The following is a 13,769-nucleotide window of genomic DNA, read 5'->3' on the forward strand; positions in this document are numbered from 1 at the left end:
AAGCAGTATCAAGAACTTCAGTCTGAGGGAGCCACTCTTGCAGGACCAAGTTTGAGAGCGTGCTAGATGTTTAAACTGTTTTTAGGGCTATATGTTTCCTTGACACAAGATTTTGGAGGATGGGTCAACAAGTATTTTTATTAGACATAAGCTACTATAAAGTGAAGTTTAAGCCATCCATAGTCATGAAAAAATCCTCTAAATTGCTTTTGATTAGAGAAATGCAAATTAAAACAGCTCTGAGATACCACTTAACACCTCTCAGATTGGCTAAGATGAAAGGAAAAGATAATGACAAATGTGGGAGGGGATGTGGGAAAACAGGAACACTAATGCATTGTTGGTAGAGTTGTGAAATAATCCAACCATTCTGGAGAGTAATCTGGAACTATGCCCAAAGGGCAATCGAACTTTGATCCAGCAGTGCCATTACTGAGTCTGTATCCCAAGGCAATCATAGAGGACCCACATGTGCAAAAATGTTTGTAGCAGCTCTTTTTGTGGTGACAGATTTGGAAAATGAGTAGTTTTCAGTTGTGGGGAATAGCTGAATAAGTTATGGTATGTGAATATTATGGAATATTATTGTTCTATAAATGATGATCAAGCTGACTTTAGAAAGGCCTGGAAAGATTTATACAAACTAGGGCTGAGTGAAACAAGCGGAACCAGGCATACGTTGTACCAATAACACCAAGAACGTGCCATGATCAACTATGAAAGGCTTGGTTCTTCTCAGTGGTTCAGTGATCCAAAGCAATCCCAATAAACTTTGGACAGAAAACATTATCTGTGTTCAGAGAAAGAAATACGGAGACTCAATGTAAATCAACACATGCTATATTCACTTTTTCCCTTCATTTTTTTTTTTTCTCTCCCATGGTTCTTCCCTTTTGTTCTGATTTTTCTCTCCCAGCATGATTTAAAAAGAAATGTGTATTTAAAAAATCAATACTTATATGTAACCAGAAAAAATAAAATACTATATATTTTTTAAATGAGACAGTTCCTGCCCTGAAGGAGCTTCTGATCTACTGGGAAGAGGATATGACATGTTCACAGTTGACAATGCATACTTAACATGTACAACATTAATACAGGCAGGGTGGGCACCAACAGGTATAGGTCAGCCTTTGCAAAGGGATAGAGACTGTGTGAGGGGAAGTAATGGGGAGTCAGCCTGGAAAGACAGCCTGGAGCCAGGTGGTCAAAGGCTTTGGATCCAGATTGAGATGTTTATTATATATACTTTATATAATCAGTAAATTTAGGGTAATTTGAAAAGAACACTAAGGGGAGAATAGGAAGGATGGTCTCTTACAGTCCCTGAGTGGAGGCATGAGGCATAAACATGAGTTAGGGAGTGACTTTCAGCTGGGATGACAAAACAGAAATGGGACATGACATGTGGGGATCGAGGAAGCAAGCCAGTTAAGCCAGTTTGGTTGGAATGTTGAGGAGGAGGATGGAATAAATCAGGAAAAGGGAAGGAGAGTCAGCTTGTGTAGATGTTTTAAATGAAAGCCAGGAAGTTTTTATTTCATCCTAGAAGCAGTAGAACATCAGGCATGTGTTTTAGGAACATTAATTTGGCAACTTGTATGAGGGATGGGGAAAAAAAAAAAAAGGTGACCAAGTGGGAAAACTAGCTGCCAGGCAGAAGACCTGATGTTTGCCCCGAGCGAATTACTTTCTCAGCAACTTCAAACCAGAGTTCTTGGGTTCAGTTTGGGTCCTTGTCTGAAAAGCTAAGAGCCCCAATGTAAAACGAGCCAAACTGCAGACTCAGGGAGGTTTGGTATGAAACGCTCCTGTAAACATCTTTTCTTTTGGGGGGGCCCCAGCCAGGTGCCACCATGCAGAGAGAGTGGGGCTTCGAGGTCCAAAGACTCCCTGAGTTCAAATGTGGGCCAGACCCTGCCTGCCCCACTTTCCTCATCTGTAAAGTGAGCTGGAGAAGGAAAAGGCAAAGCCCTCCAGTATCTTTGTCAAGAAAAGATAGGTCGTGAAAAGTCCCACATGGATGCACATTACCCACCCCGCTCCTCATCGCAGTGATGTCATCTGAGTGGGGTTTTTGTTAGTTTTAGGAATTAACAGTAGTAAAATTCCCTGGTTAGGGTCCTCAGAGAAGTCCTGCAACCTCTCCCGGCCTCTCTATAACAAACAGTAGGGCTGACGAAGACAGGACAGGTACGCCATGGACCCGACCTCTCTGCTCCCATGGCATTCACAGCAAAGTTTAGCACCCTGATCTGCCCAGAATGGGGCAGTAGGGCAGCGTGTTGAGATCTTTTCAAAGTATTTTTACTATGTTCTTTCTCCAGGTACGAATCTCCAGAAATTGCTCTTAATTGTGGAATAATGCTGAGAGAATGCATCAGACATGAACCTCTTGCCAAAATAATTTTGTGGTCAGAGCAGTTTTATGATTTCTTCAGATATGTTGAAATGTCCACATTTGACATAGCTTCAGATGCATTTGCCACGTTCAAGGTAACGTATAAATGAGGGAACTGATGGTGCACACACGTTTGCAGGTATGTCCCTGGGTACACGCCCAGGGACAGAAGTTTTGCAAGGGCTAACCTGATGGACTTGCTAAGGGCCCAGTTGCCTTTGCTTCTCTGTAGGATGTTTAGTATATTACTGCCTTCTTAGGGGGACTTTTGGAATAGCAGAGCTCTCAAAAACAGCTAGAAGGGAGGATCTGGTTGGGTATTTTAAAGTATTTACTTCATTTCTTCCTTTATTTTATTTAATCTTTATTTGTTAGATTTGAAACAAAATTAATTCAATTCTCATGTCTAAACCTCACAGGATATATAGGAAAAATTTGAAACTTGTATTTTTTCCCCCCATATATAATTTAGTGTATAGTGAACAAAAATCTTTACTGTTAATGTTTAGTTTTATTTTACTCCAGTTAAAAATGATGATTATCTAAGACTAGTATCTCATACAAGAAACATAATCTGGGGGAAATGGGCATAATAAATAGAAGTAGGTAGAATCTGTAGCTTCAAGGAATGAAAAGCAGCTGCCTACTGAAGCATCTGATTCAGAGAAAAATGAATCTTGGTTTTTAAACAAAATGTAAATAGTATTTTATTTTTTCCAGTTACCGTAAAGAAGACAATTTGATCCTTGCTTTAACACTCTCGCCTCTGGGGCCTCTTAAAGAATCTAAAGGCCCATAGCTCATTTTTTTTTCTCCTTTCCCACCTCCAAAGGTTTTTAACACCAAAGAAAAGCCATGAATATACTGAGGAAATGAGTTTTGGAAAAGTTTCATGGTACACTCTCTTAAATAGACACACTTAACGACACCTTGAACGAGGCCTAGGATAATTAAAATTTAGGACAAAGTTTAAAAGAAAGGATTCAGTGTAAGCCATTAGGGTGTTCAGTTACACTGGTGGTTTACTGAGTAACTGGCAGTAAGCTAAATTCTCTATTTTTGAAGGAAAAGATTAATTAATTGCAAGTAATTCTCTTTATCTTCTGCATGAGATTGAATGTAAATGGATGCTTGTGGTCATAATCCCATTGGATCCCAGGAAGCAGTCTGGGCTTTCCTAAAGGAGAGCTTGTAACACATGTTTGAAGCCACAGGTCAGATGAGAGGGAATCCTTAATTCGACTTTATTAGCCCTTGTCAATGTTAGCTTGCCAGCTCGTTTTTCTTTAAATGTGATAAGTTTTTTTTTTTTTTTTAAATGAGATTCTACTTCAGAAATAAGATATAAGTTTCAGGGTAATAATTGATTATGTGAATCTCTCTCCTTTTTCCCTCAGCTCGTTTGATTCCCTTTAAACAAAATCATTTAACTTGCTACAGATGATTTAAAATTGCATTTTAGTAGTTTGATTCATTTTGGTGACTAAGTGCCATTAACTAAAGCTACCACAATAATCTGGTTGTTGAAATACTCTTAACACAAAGTCATAAAGTGAACGATTTTATTCTTAAGATTTCGATATATGACTTTGTTTAAAGTCTTTTTAGTATTTTACACTTGCTTTTTGCTATTCCTACCCCTCCTTTGCCCTTTCCCCACACCTCATCATTTCCTCTCTTTTGGTCCTACTTGCTTTGATGTTTCAGTGTGATCTTTGTGGGATCCAGAATCAACAATATGTCAGGATACTATTATATTGCTGCTTTGTTATTTCTTTCAAATTATGACTATTTCATGTTGCTGATTACATTTTCAGTTAATTTCCCCCGTAAGTATTGCATAGACATTTTTAACATATCAAAACTTTTCATTGGTTGAAGAATGGGCTTAGAACGTTAAAAACCTTAAATATTTAGAAAAGCTATGAGAATCTAATTTCTTTTCTAGGATTTACTTACAAGACACAAGTTGCTGAGTGCCGAATTTTTGGAACAGCATTATGATAGAGTGAGTCTATACAAAATTATAAAACTGCATTATAAGTGTTAATTTCTTCTAGCTACTAGAAATGAAGGAGTAAATATTTAAACATTAAGATTAGATGATAAATAGAATCCTAGAATTTGAATCTCAAAGAAACTTTAGATTTGGGACTGTTTTATTCGTTTCTGTAATAACCTTTCCTTTCTTAGATGGAGAAACTGAGGCCCAAATGGTGTGAAGTTCTTATGACTCTGTATCTAGAGAAAAATCATGCCAGAATATAATTTGAATCTGCCTAGTAGAGACCACCAAGATGAAGTTAAAGTGGATTTACCTAAGCTTTTCTCCTTTTTCAAAGGAGTGGATAATTAAAGGAAGATTCCCTTCTCTTTGTTAATTAACTTATCTCTGTGCAGGGGATGATGTGTGAGCTCCCTAGGCTGCTTTCTATGGCTGCCAGAATGGTTTTTGTCTGGCCGTATTTCTGCCTTTTTTTAAACACCTTAAGTGGTAATTATATTATCTTTTGCTTCTGTATGGTACAGACACCTTGTCTGACGTTCTGTGGTCCAGCTCGCCATATTTCATATTTCTTCCGTCCACACACACTTCATTTAGCCATTGCCCAGAGGGATGTTCTCAGGGACCACCTTCTCTGAGGCGTCCCAGGTCCCCTCACTTACAAGTGTGTTCTTACCCCTGAAGATAAGAGAGCCTTCGGATGGAGACCTTCCTGTGGGACCTCACTTGTGTGGGGTTCCTGGGGGACTCTTGATGTCAGTAGTTTGAAACACCAGCCCACAAAACACCTTTGTTTTCTTTGAAGAAAAACTATCCAAAGGGCATCCCTTTTCTTTCTTTATAAAATTTGAGGCAGTTTCTTTTTGATCTTAGGCAAATCCCTTAAACTCCCTACGGCCTCAGTTTCCTCATCTGCAATGAATGGGCTGGACTAGTGTTGTGTGGAGTCCCTTCCAGATCTGATGTTCATTCTTGGATTTGTCCTAAAGATTAGGATTTCTGACTTTGGTGTAATGATAAATGCTTCCACCAGAGGGAGGGCTTTCCCAAGCTTTGGATTACTTACGGGCTTTCCTTTTAAGTTTGCCCTGTGTTTAATGTTTGCCATTAAACTGAAAATTAGTAAAACAGCATTTAGGGTAGGGCTTAAAGCTCCTAATTAAAGTCCAAGGTTGCCTGAGTAAGACTTGGGAGCGGGAGTCGGTACATTCAGTGTTTGGGCGTGTGCTGTCTGCCAGGTGTATGAGGATTGCCAGATCTGGCTGGGGATGGGGGAGAGAGGGGAGGGCTATTCCATGAGTACAGTGTGGGAAGGAGGCGGCAGGAGACCAGCGATTGTGGTGGGCAACTCGGGAAACGGTGCAGATCTGGTGGCCCTCAAAAAGGTAGTGAAAAAGCTTTGTTTTTATTGAGTTCCCTGTGTGCCAGGTACTGAGTGAAGGATTGGGGATACAAGGTGGGGGGGCGGGGGGGAGACAGTGCCTGCCCTGGGTTGGAGGTGGAAGCGAGGGCTGAGAGCACTTCAGGCATGAGGGAGCACTGTGGGTGAGGACAGTTGGGGGAGCACCATGACTGCATGGAGGAGGGGAGTGTCAGAAGGTGGTTCAGAGGATCCGGGCTCTGCTCTTAGGCAGGTTTCTCAGGAGGGGCCAGGCTTGGTCAGAGTATGTGGGGCGGAAAGGATTTTCACCTCTGTGGAAGATGCATTGGAATAGCAAGAGGTCAGAGGCAGGAGGTGGTTAGAAGGCTGTTGTAATAGTCCTGCTGGTGAGGGGCCGCCCATGAGAGAAGTTCTGTGGAGAAAAGGCAGGATCTGGCAGTTGGGGGAGGGGCTGAGTGAGGACACCCTGAGGTCATGGACTATGCACTAAAATGGCAGCATCCCAGCAGCAGGAGGTGAGTGGGGGGGGCGGGGAGGGGAGCTCCTGGGGAGTTTGAGATGCCTCAAGGACATCCCAATGAAACGACCAGCAGGGAGTTGGTGATTCAGGGAGGGTTGGTTCCAGTTTGGGAGTGTTGGGCCCAGAGAAGGCCCTGGAATCCCCGGAGCTGCTGAGCTCACCACCTGAGGAACCCTAGCTGGTTAGCCAGAGAGAAGGGCCCCAGAACTTGGTCTTGGCGAAGCAGAATTGCTGGCAGGACAAAGAAGAAAGCAGCTCGAGAGTAAGACCGGGCTGAAGAGGCTCGGCAAAGGGTCGGGATTGGGAGGGAGAAGAGGGCAGCTGGGGCCAAGATGTGGCCACTGAGGGGAGGAGATCTGGCTGTGGTGAGCCTCCCACAGCCAGGATCCTACCGGATCAGAGAGAAAAGGCATCCAGGGAATGGCATCATCAGGGAGAGTAGAAGGGAGAGGTGATGGGGAGAACAGGCATCCAGTGGAAGGAGGCCTGGGCTGGGACACTGTGGGCTCAGGCTGAGGTCGCTGGGCCCATGGGATTGGAGAAGGGGATGTTCTTTGTACCTGGAATGATTTGAGTAAAGGTGGTGATGGTCTGTGGCCACTGAGGAGTGAGTCCAGAAGGGAGGGGAGGAGGTCAGAACCCATGGCTGGGGAGGAGGCAGGGTGGGTCAGGATAAGGCTGTCATGGAGGGGCTTGGAGGGAGGAGGCACAAGGTGGCCGGGCAGGTTTGAAATTCATGTCCTGAGGAACAGCGAGTCTTCATGGTGTCTGATGAAATGCCTCTTTCTAGAAGCTGTAAGTTTAATAGATTAAGGGAGAGTGACCAATCACCTGGAGCTCTCAGGAAAACCTGGCCTGGGAGTGGAGAGGAATCAGGGCGATTGGGGGGAGACCTTTGAAAAGGATCAATGAAAAGATTGGCTATAAGTACCGGATGTGGGGCGGGGGGCTGTACAGGAGTGGGCATTTCTAGTGAGAAAAGCCAGAAAGTGAAGGTGAGCTCCTAGAGGACTTGGGAACCCCAGGGGGAAAATGGGTCCTGGAAAAGGGTCGCAGGCATTTTTATGTGGCATTAGGGTTAGTTCAGTCTAATATTTTGAGGAAAACCCATGAATGTTTTTCTTCTCTTCTTAGTTCTTCAGTGAATATGAAAAATTACTTCATTCAGAAAATTATGTGACAAAAAGACAGTCACTCAAGGTATGGACTTCTGCTTCATTTTTATTTCTGTGGAAATTGGCTGGGGAGGGGGGCAGGTGGCAGGGGTAGAATGTGTGGGTTAGGGACCTAGGCCACTTCACTGTGCTAACGAGATGGGAAAGAAGCAGCGGGTCTCCTTTAAGGCACCAGCCACAGCCGGGAAGGAGGCTTTCTTGAGGCTACAGGGACTCCTGTGCGGCGGCCGGCCGGCTGTGGGCTACAGGATGCCCTTCGGAGGGCACAGGCTTCTGCCAGGCCTGGGAATCGCTCATTGATTGTGGAAAATTTGAGGTCTTGTGAAGGAGACTCGTATAAAAGCGTCTGAGGAGGTGTTACTGCGTGTTGAAATTCTTCCGAGTTCTTAGACAGGAGGCCTGTTTTCCATTGAAGATCCAAATTTAATCATTTTTCTATAGCAATTCCCTGGTGACGACCTTCATAAAAATGCTAGCTCCCTCCAGAGAAAAGGTGATGGTGTCTGAGAGCATGTGGAAGCAGACTGTCACTTTCTGAGGGTTTCTTCTCCCCTTTGCTCTATGAATTCTTTTATTATATGAGGAATATGGAAGTTTTAAAAAGAGATAATGTAGAACCCAGAACCCTAGTCTGGTGCCGGTTTCCACAAGGGTTGGAGGGAGCCATTAAGAGCAGGCTCTGGCCCAACCTACTCAGCAGGACTCAGAAGGAGGCCCCAGACCTTGGGCTCTCGCCACCTGAGGACCAGCCAGGCTTCAGGTTGGCCACAGGCTGTATTTTTCAGCAATGGCAGCATGTAAAGGTTGTCCACAAAGTAGAAGAGGGCTTGTAATGTATGTTAGTGGTGGGCTCGGTAAAGAAGCCTCCAGAATGGGATATTCTGCTCCAAGTCACCAGAGTCACTCCCCCAGGAATTGAGGAAATGTAGGAGGGCCTGGGAGGGCAGGGGACGGGAAGGAGCAAACTGCAAGTGGAAGAGGAAGTGTGGGGTATGCTGTCTGTGCAGTTAATTTTAAAGTCAAGAACTGGAGTCAGGGAGAAGTTGGAGAGAGGCAGAGGTCCAGAGCAATTTTCTTACTGTTAGAGATGGTCAGTATTAGAGCTGCCTCTTGAGGTATTCAAGCAGAAACTGAGCCGCTGTCAGGGATATGGAAGACGGGGTGTCCTCTGGAGAGGAGGAGACTGGCTCAGAGGCCACTCCTAGAACTTGGTCTTTAAGGACTGGGATTGTGCTCGTGCTGATGATCCTGAGTCACTAAGAAAGGGGAAAATGACATATGATGTGCGCTGAGGAGGAGGCTGCAAACTATGAAATCAGTTTTGGAAAAATTTCCATCCCAAGTGATGAAAATATCACATACGCTCGGACTCTCTAAGGGCTAGCTCTTCACTAAGAAATCAATTAGGAGGAGCCTCTTGTTTTCAAACCAATCCAATTAAATGAGGTATTCTTATAACAGATTTGTTCCTAATGTAACACATCTTGGTTAAAAATCTCTTCTCAGCTTCTTGGGGAACTTCTGTTAGACAGACACAACTTCACAATTATGACAAAATATATCAGTAAACCTGAAAACCTCAAACTGATGATGAACCTTCTGCGAGACAAGAGCCGCAACATACAGTTTGAGGCCTTTCATGTCTTTAAGGTACAGTATTGAAACCTTTTCCTGGATCTTTTCTTAATCTGCAAATCTTTTTAGAATTAATCATCTGGTTATGTAACGGTTGTTGTATAATAGTAACAGTCTACATCTAGGGGCCTCAGTTCTGTGACCTGCAAATTGGGATGGGAAGGGACCAGCCTGCTCCTGGGACCTGGAAAATGAGTCATTTGGACCGCTGAGCTCCTTAGGGCCCCTCCTGCTCTGAGTCAGTCCATGAATTCGATGCTTCTTGGCATTGTGCTCAGGGCACTCTACCTCCAGCATTCTCGGTAACCTTATTGTAAGCTGAGAATCCGAGGTAAGGTGACTGACTCTGGGTCTCCCAGCTTCTGCTCACTCCTCCCTCACTGATTAGTCAGCTGTACTGAGAGTGTGACTAAAATATTAAAATTCTGGTACTGGAGAACACAAGGACAGAAAGACTGGGATCGTTTGCACTTTGAAGAAATTTTACTTTTCTCTACAGACTTGCCTTTGGGAGTAACTTTTCCCCTATTTTCGATGCTATTGGTTTTAAGAATCCATGTTCACATCTTTGGGCCCAGAATCTTGCTCCATTATGAAAATAGAGCAAGAGTCCCCTGAATGTTCCGCCCAAGAGCAAATCTCACTTCCCTGCTGAGTAACAAACAGCAAGCACCGTGGCCTGCCCTGTGTGGCCTTCCGTGCTGATAGCAGCTGCCGCCTCCTCCCCTTCTCCCCATGGGCTTTGGGCCTACCCTCCCTGCCTCTATCTCCATTCTGTGACTTCTCCTCGGCCCTGAATGGAGAAGACTCACCCCTGAGCATCAGTGGAAGTGAAGGAAGTGGGGGAGGGCCGGGCAGTCTGGGGTTCTCCATATTCCGCAGTCATTGTCATAGGTCTAAAGTGCAGCTGCCAAACAAAGGCTTGTTTGGATATTCTAATTGTCAGTCTTTTCATGTAGTCATTAATACCTTTTGCTGGACAATTCTCGTCAGCCTCATTCCGGTGTTTGTATGAAAGTTTAAAAGGTCTAGCATTAAGGGCTAAAACAGACAGATTACTTTTCCCTTGCTCCTTTACTCATTCATTGCACCAGTTTGTGCTGACTTGGACTTTAGGGTGGGCATGGATTTATCTCTGAAGAAAGCTTACTGGTTGTGTTCTGTTGGCTTGTTTATTTTTATCCTTTAACAGATTGAAATTCGGTGAAATTAAAAAAAAAAAAGTCCTCACGTTGCTTAAATGCTTCTCATTTTCATACTTGTATATGTCAGACAGTGGACAAGTATCGTAAAACATTCTGGGGACAGTAGGACTCCCTGTTAGAAATAAGCAGGTTTTGTTATTTCAGTATATGAGACAGGTTGGGGCCGTTGTTGAGAGTGGGCTAATGTTCTTGTTTCTTCTTTTCTGCAGGTGTTTGTAGCCAATCCTAACAAAACACAGCCAATCCTAGACATCCTTCTCAAGAACCAAACGAAACTGATTGAGTTTCTCAGCAAGTTTCAGAATGACAGGACCGAGGATGAACAATTTAATGATGAGAAGACCTATTTAGTTAAACAGATCAGGGATTTGAAGAGACCAGCACAGCAAGAAGCTTAATCTCCAATAAACAAACATCTAAAATATTAAACCCCAAGTCAGCATTTGCTGTTAGATATTCAGCATCAGGCACTCGTATCGATTCATGAGGAACATTACTGCTAATCTGCTGTTCAGTGAACGGTTTTTCATTTTCCTTTTTTCCTTTTTTTTTTTTTTTTTTTTTTTAGTCCAAGTTGAAAAGCATAGCTGCTGCTTTCTTGCACATTAGAGCACCGTGTGGACCTTTTCTTGATCTTTATGTCATTTCAGAATTCAAAGACACTGCTTGTTTAAGGGGTTCTAGGAATGTGAAGTTTTAAAAAACAAACATAGAAGTTATCTTTGATTCAGGAAAAAAGGTGTTAAAGGTAGTTAAGTGACAGGTTGCATGCTTGCCAATCTAATTCAGTCCAATACATTTGCACTTATTTGAGATCCGAGCACAACATGACCTGCGCACACTTGGCACCATTGGTATCTGATTGTATGCCTTGATTTAAAAAACAAAACAAAACAAAAAAACAAATGTTCAGTGCTTTATCTGTAATCAAAGGGGAAATGTATCAGAAAAGTACACTCTGGGGGATAGTTGTCATGCTAATAGAGATATTGCAACTTAGCAGTTTTTCCAAAGTGTGAATGAAACCTGAGAAAGTTCATAAGGAAAAATGTATATATGCTTTTCAGTGCTTTCTAGGGGGAAAAAAATTTTTTTTTTTTTTTTTTTTTTGGACATTTGATTTGATTTTCTTGAGACTTGTCAACTTGGAGATGTTCAAGGGTTTTTGTTCATTTTACTTTTTTGAAGGTATTTTAAGACAGTAGAAATAGCAGTGACATTTCATTTCAACAGTGCTTACAGATTTCTTTTGTATATAACTACTAGACTACTCATTTCTTTAAAATGATTTAATTTGTACAGCAGAAGAATGTTATTGTATTAGTCTGTAACTATTACCTAATATTGAGTTTTTGCAAAAATGAATGCTCCTATGTAATTGAATCTCTCCAATCCCATGGAAATGCTGATTTCACACTTTCCTGAGTACTTTCTGCAGCATTAAAGGGAAGAACAACCAAATTCTTTGTATTCCCTTCTCTTACTGGGTGCCATCCATTAGAATAGGCTCAAATAGAAACTGGAGCCAGTAAACTGTATTCTTCCTGAATAATATTGGCCAGATCTATAAATAAATGGTAAAGATGATGCTTAATTCCTGCTGATTCTTTGGGTGAGGGGTGGGGACCCCATAGAACACCCCCTTTTCTCTCCTAGTGTCTCTGTGGTCCAGTACAATAGTTGTGAGACTGAAGAATGGAAGCCTCAGCTTCTTGTAGACCATGATAAGTTCTTAGTCATAGATATCCTGCAGGAAAGGTTCCTCCCTGCTCTCCACCCCATTTCCCGTCCCTAGATATTGCAAATTATCAGTATTTACAAAGAAAGAACTGATGTTGCATCACTTTTGTTACTGTGACCACAACAAAACAACTCCTGCTGGAATGTAGCTGAGCAGAGTGATCGGGGAATGGCGTCTGTTCTCTTGCCAAGGTTGCCAGGATCACAACTCCACAGCTTTTGGATCAGGTTCTGAAAGTTCAAGTGCCGCCTGGCTGCAGCTGATGAAGGACTTTATAGAATTATCTATCCTTTGCTAGCCTCTCTTCCTAATTAAATTATTTCTCTGCTGGTAGAATGGGACTCTCGATTGATGTTTCTGTTAATTTTTAAAGTCTTCATGAAAGGAAGCCAGATAGAGCATGACTCTAAAGAAAATGGAGTCCATTTGGTTCTGTTTAATGTCAATGAAGCTCACTATTATAATGGGTTTGGTTAAAGCAATCTGAAACTACTCTGTAAAATAATCCACATTTCCTATTGGAAATAAGGGAAGTGACTTCTGGAAAAGGAAGTTTCCACTTTTTTTTTTTTTTTTTTTTAAATATAGAAAGGCACAAGTGGCCGCAAGAATTGTAAGTATTACCGTTGTTGCCCGGCACTGTATAGTAGGTGGTTTAGGGCACATGCCCTGGTCACAGCTGAGTGGAACAGAGCTGATTGGCCAAGATATTTCTCAGAACATCAAAGCTTCCACTCTGGCAAAGTGTCCTAGCACAAAAGTTTTCTGTCCATAGAGCAGAAAAAGGGGTGGGGGAAATGTGGGAAATGGAGCCTGGGTTTGGGACTATCCTATTGGGTTCTGGAGGCAGTTGCTGTGGTATTTTTTTCTTTATTTGGGTTTGTTTGTTTTTTGAACAACAGAATGTGAAAACATTGAGCGTTAAGAAAAAGTTATGTTTTAGAGTTCTGATCATTTGCCATGTTTGTAGTATGGAAAAGTTGTACTGAAAGTGGTTTCTTCTCAAGTGTTAGGAAGGCTCGCATAGACTAAGGCAGTTATTTCATGGGACTTTTACCCTTTAAAAAAAAGTAGAGATGTATACAATTGTAACTACTGCATATAAAAGCATTTCATTTTGCCCAAGGAAAATGCATTTATATTGGAAAATCTGGCTGGCCCTGTAATTTAAATTGAAATAAAATTTTGAAGAAACAAAATTGTCTGCTTTTGTAATGTGTTTTGACATTCTTGTATTCCGTGATGTGATGTACAAATAACATCTTCTGTCACAAAAAACAATCACTATGTACTTCCAAAGGGACACAAACTGTATTTCAAAGGAGAGTTTCACAGATTCATAGCTCTCTTACAAAATGCTCATTTTCACTGCATGCTGCTTTCCTATCTATTGTCATCTGTTTCTCACTCTTCTCTGATAATCGTTTTTGTGCTGATTATATATATAATAGGGTCCTTTTAGAAGTCTGCTGCCTTATGGCAAAATCAGTATGCACATCCCTCCCCTAATACCATGCGATTCTTTCACCGGAGGTGGCCAGTGGGCCCTGGCAGGAGAGCTGCCAGTGGATGCAGCTTCAGCTCTGCTATTTATACTCGCTATGCGACACCACAGGCTCAGCCTTGGAGATCTCTTAAGTGCCTTTGAAGCCTGAAGCTCCTGGGAGAAAGGGCCTCGGGAGAGATGAGGAAATATTGCCCTAGCA

The 13,769-nt window shown here is 42.4% G+C and overlaps 1 protein-coding gene across 3 annotated transcripts in view; it reads left to right on the plus strand.

The window, feature by feature from the left end:
- CAB39 (calcium binding protein 39) overlaps positions 1 to 13,262 on the plus strand; it is a 49,927-nt gene extending 36,665 nt beyond the window's left edge. For all 3 annotated transcript variants that reach the window (XM_023503750.2, XM_031968167.1, XM_031968166.1), the window contains exons 5-9: positions 2,328 to 2,496; positions 4,350 to 4,409; positions 7,442 to 7,507; positions 8,989 to 9,132; positions 10,532 to 13,262. In XM_023503750.2, the coding sequence (XP_023359518.1) occupies positions 2,328 to 2,496; positions 4,350 to 4,409; positions 7,442 to 7,507; positions 8,989 to 9,132; positions 10,532 to 10,720 (628 nt within the window). In that variant the 3' untranslated portion in view covers positions 10,721 to 13,262. The remainder of the gene's footprint in view (positions 1 to 2,327; positions 2,497 to 4,349; positions 4,410 to 7,441; positions 7,508 to 8,988; positions 9,133 to 10,531) is intronic.
- Positions 13,263 to 13,769: the final 507 nt, after the last annotated feature.

The sequence above is a fragment of the Sarcophilus harrisii genome, chromosome 4 (assembly GCF_902635505.1).
Source record: "Sarcophilus harrisii chromosome 4, mSarHar1.11, whole genome shotgun sequence".
NCBI lineage: Eukaryota > Metazoa > Chordata > Mammalia > Dasyuromorphia > Dasyuridae > Sarcophilus > Sarcophilus harrisii.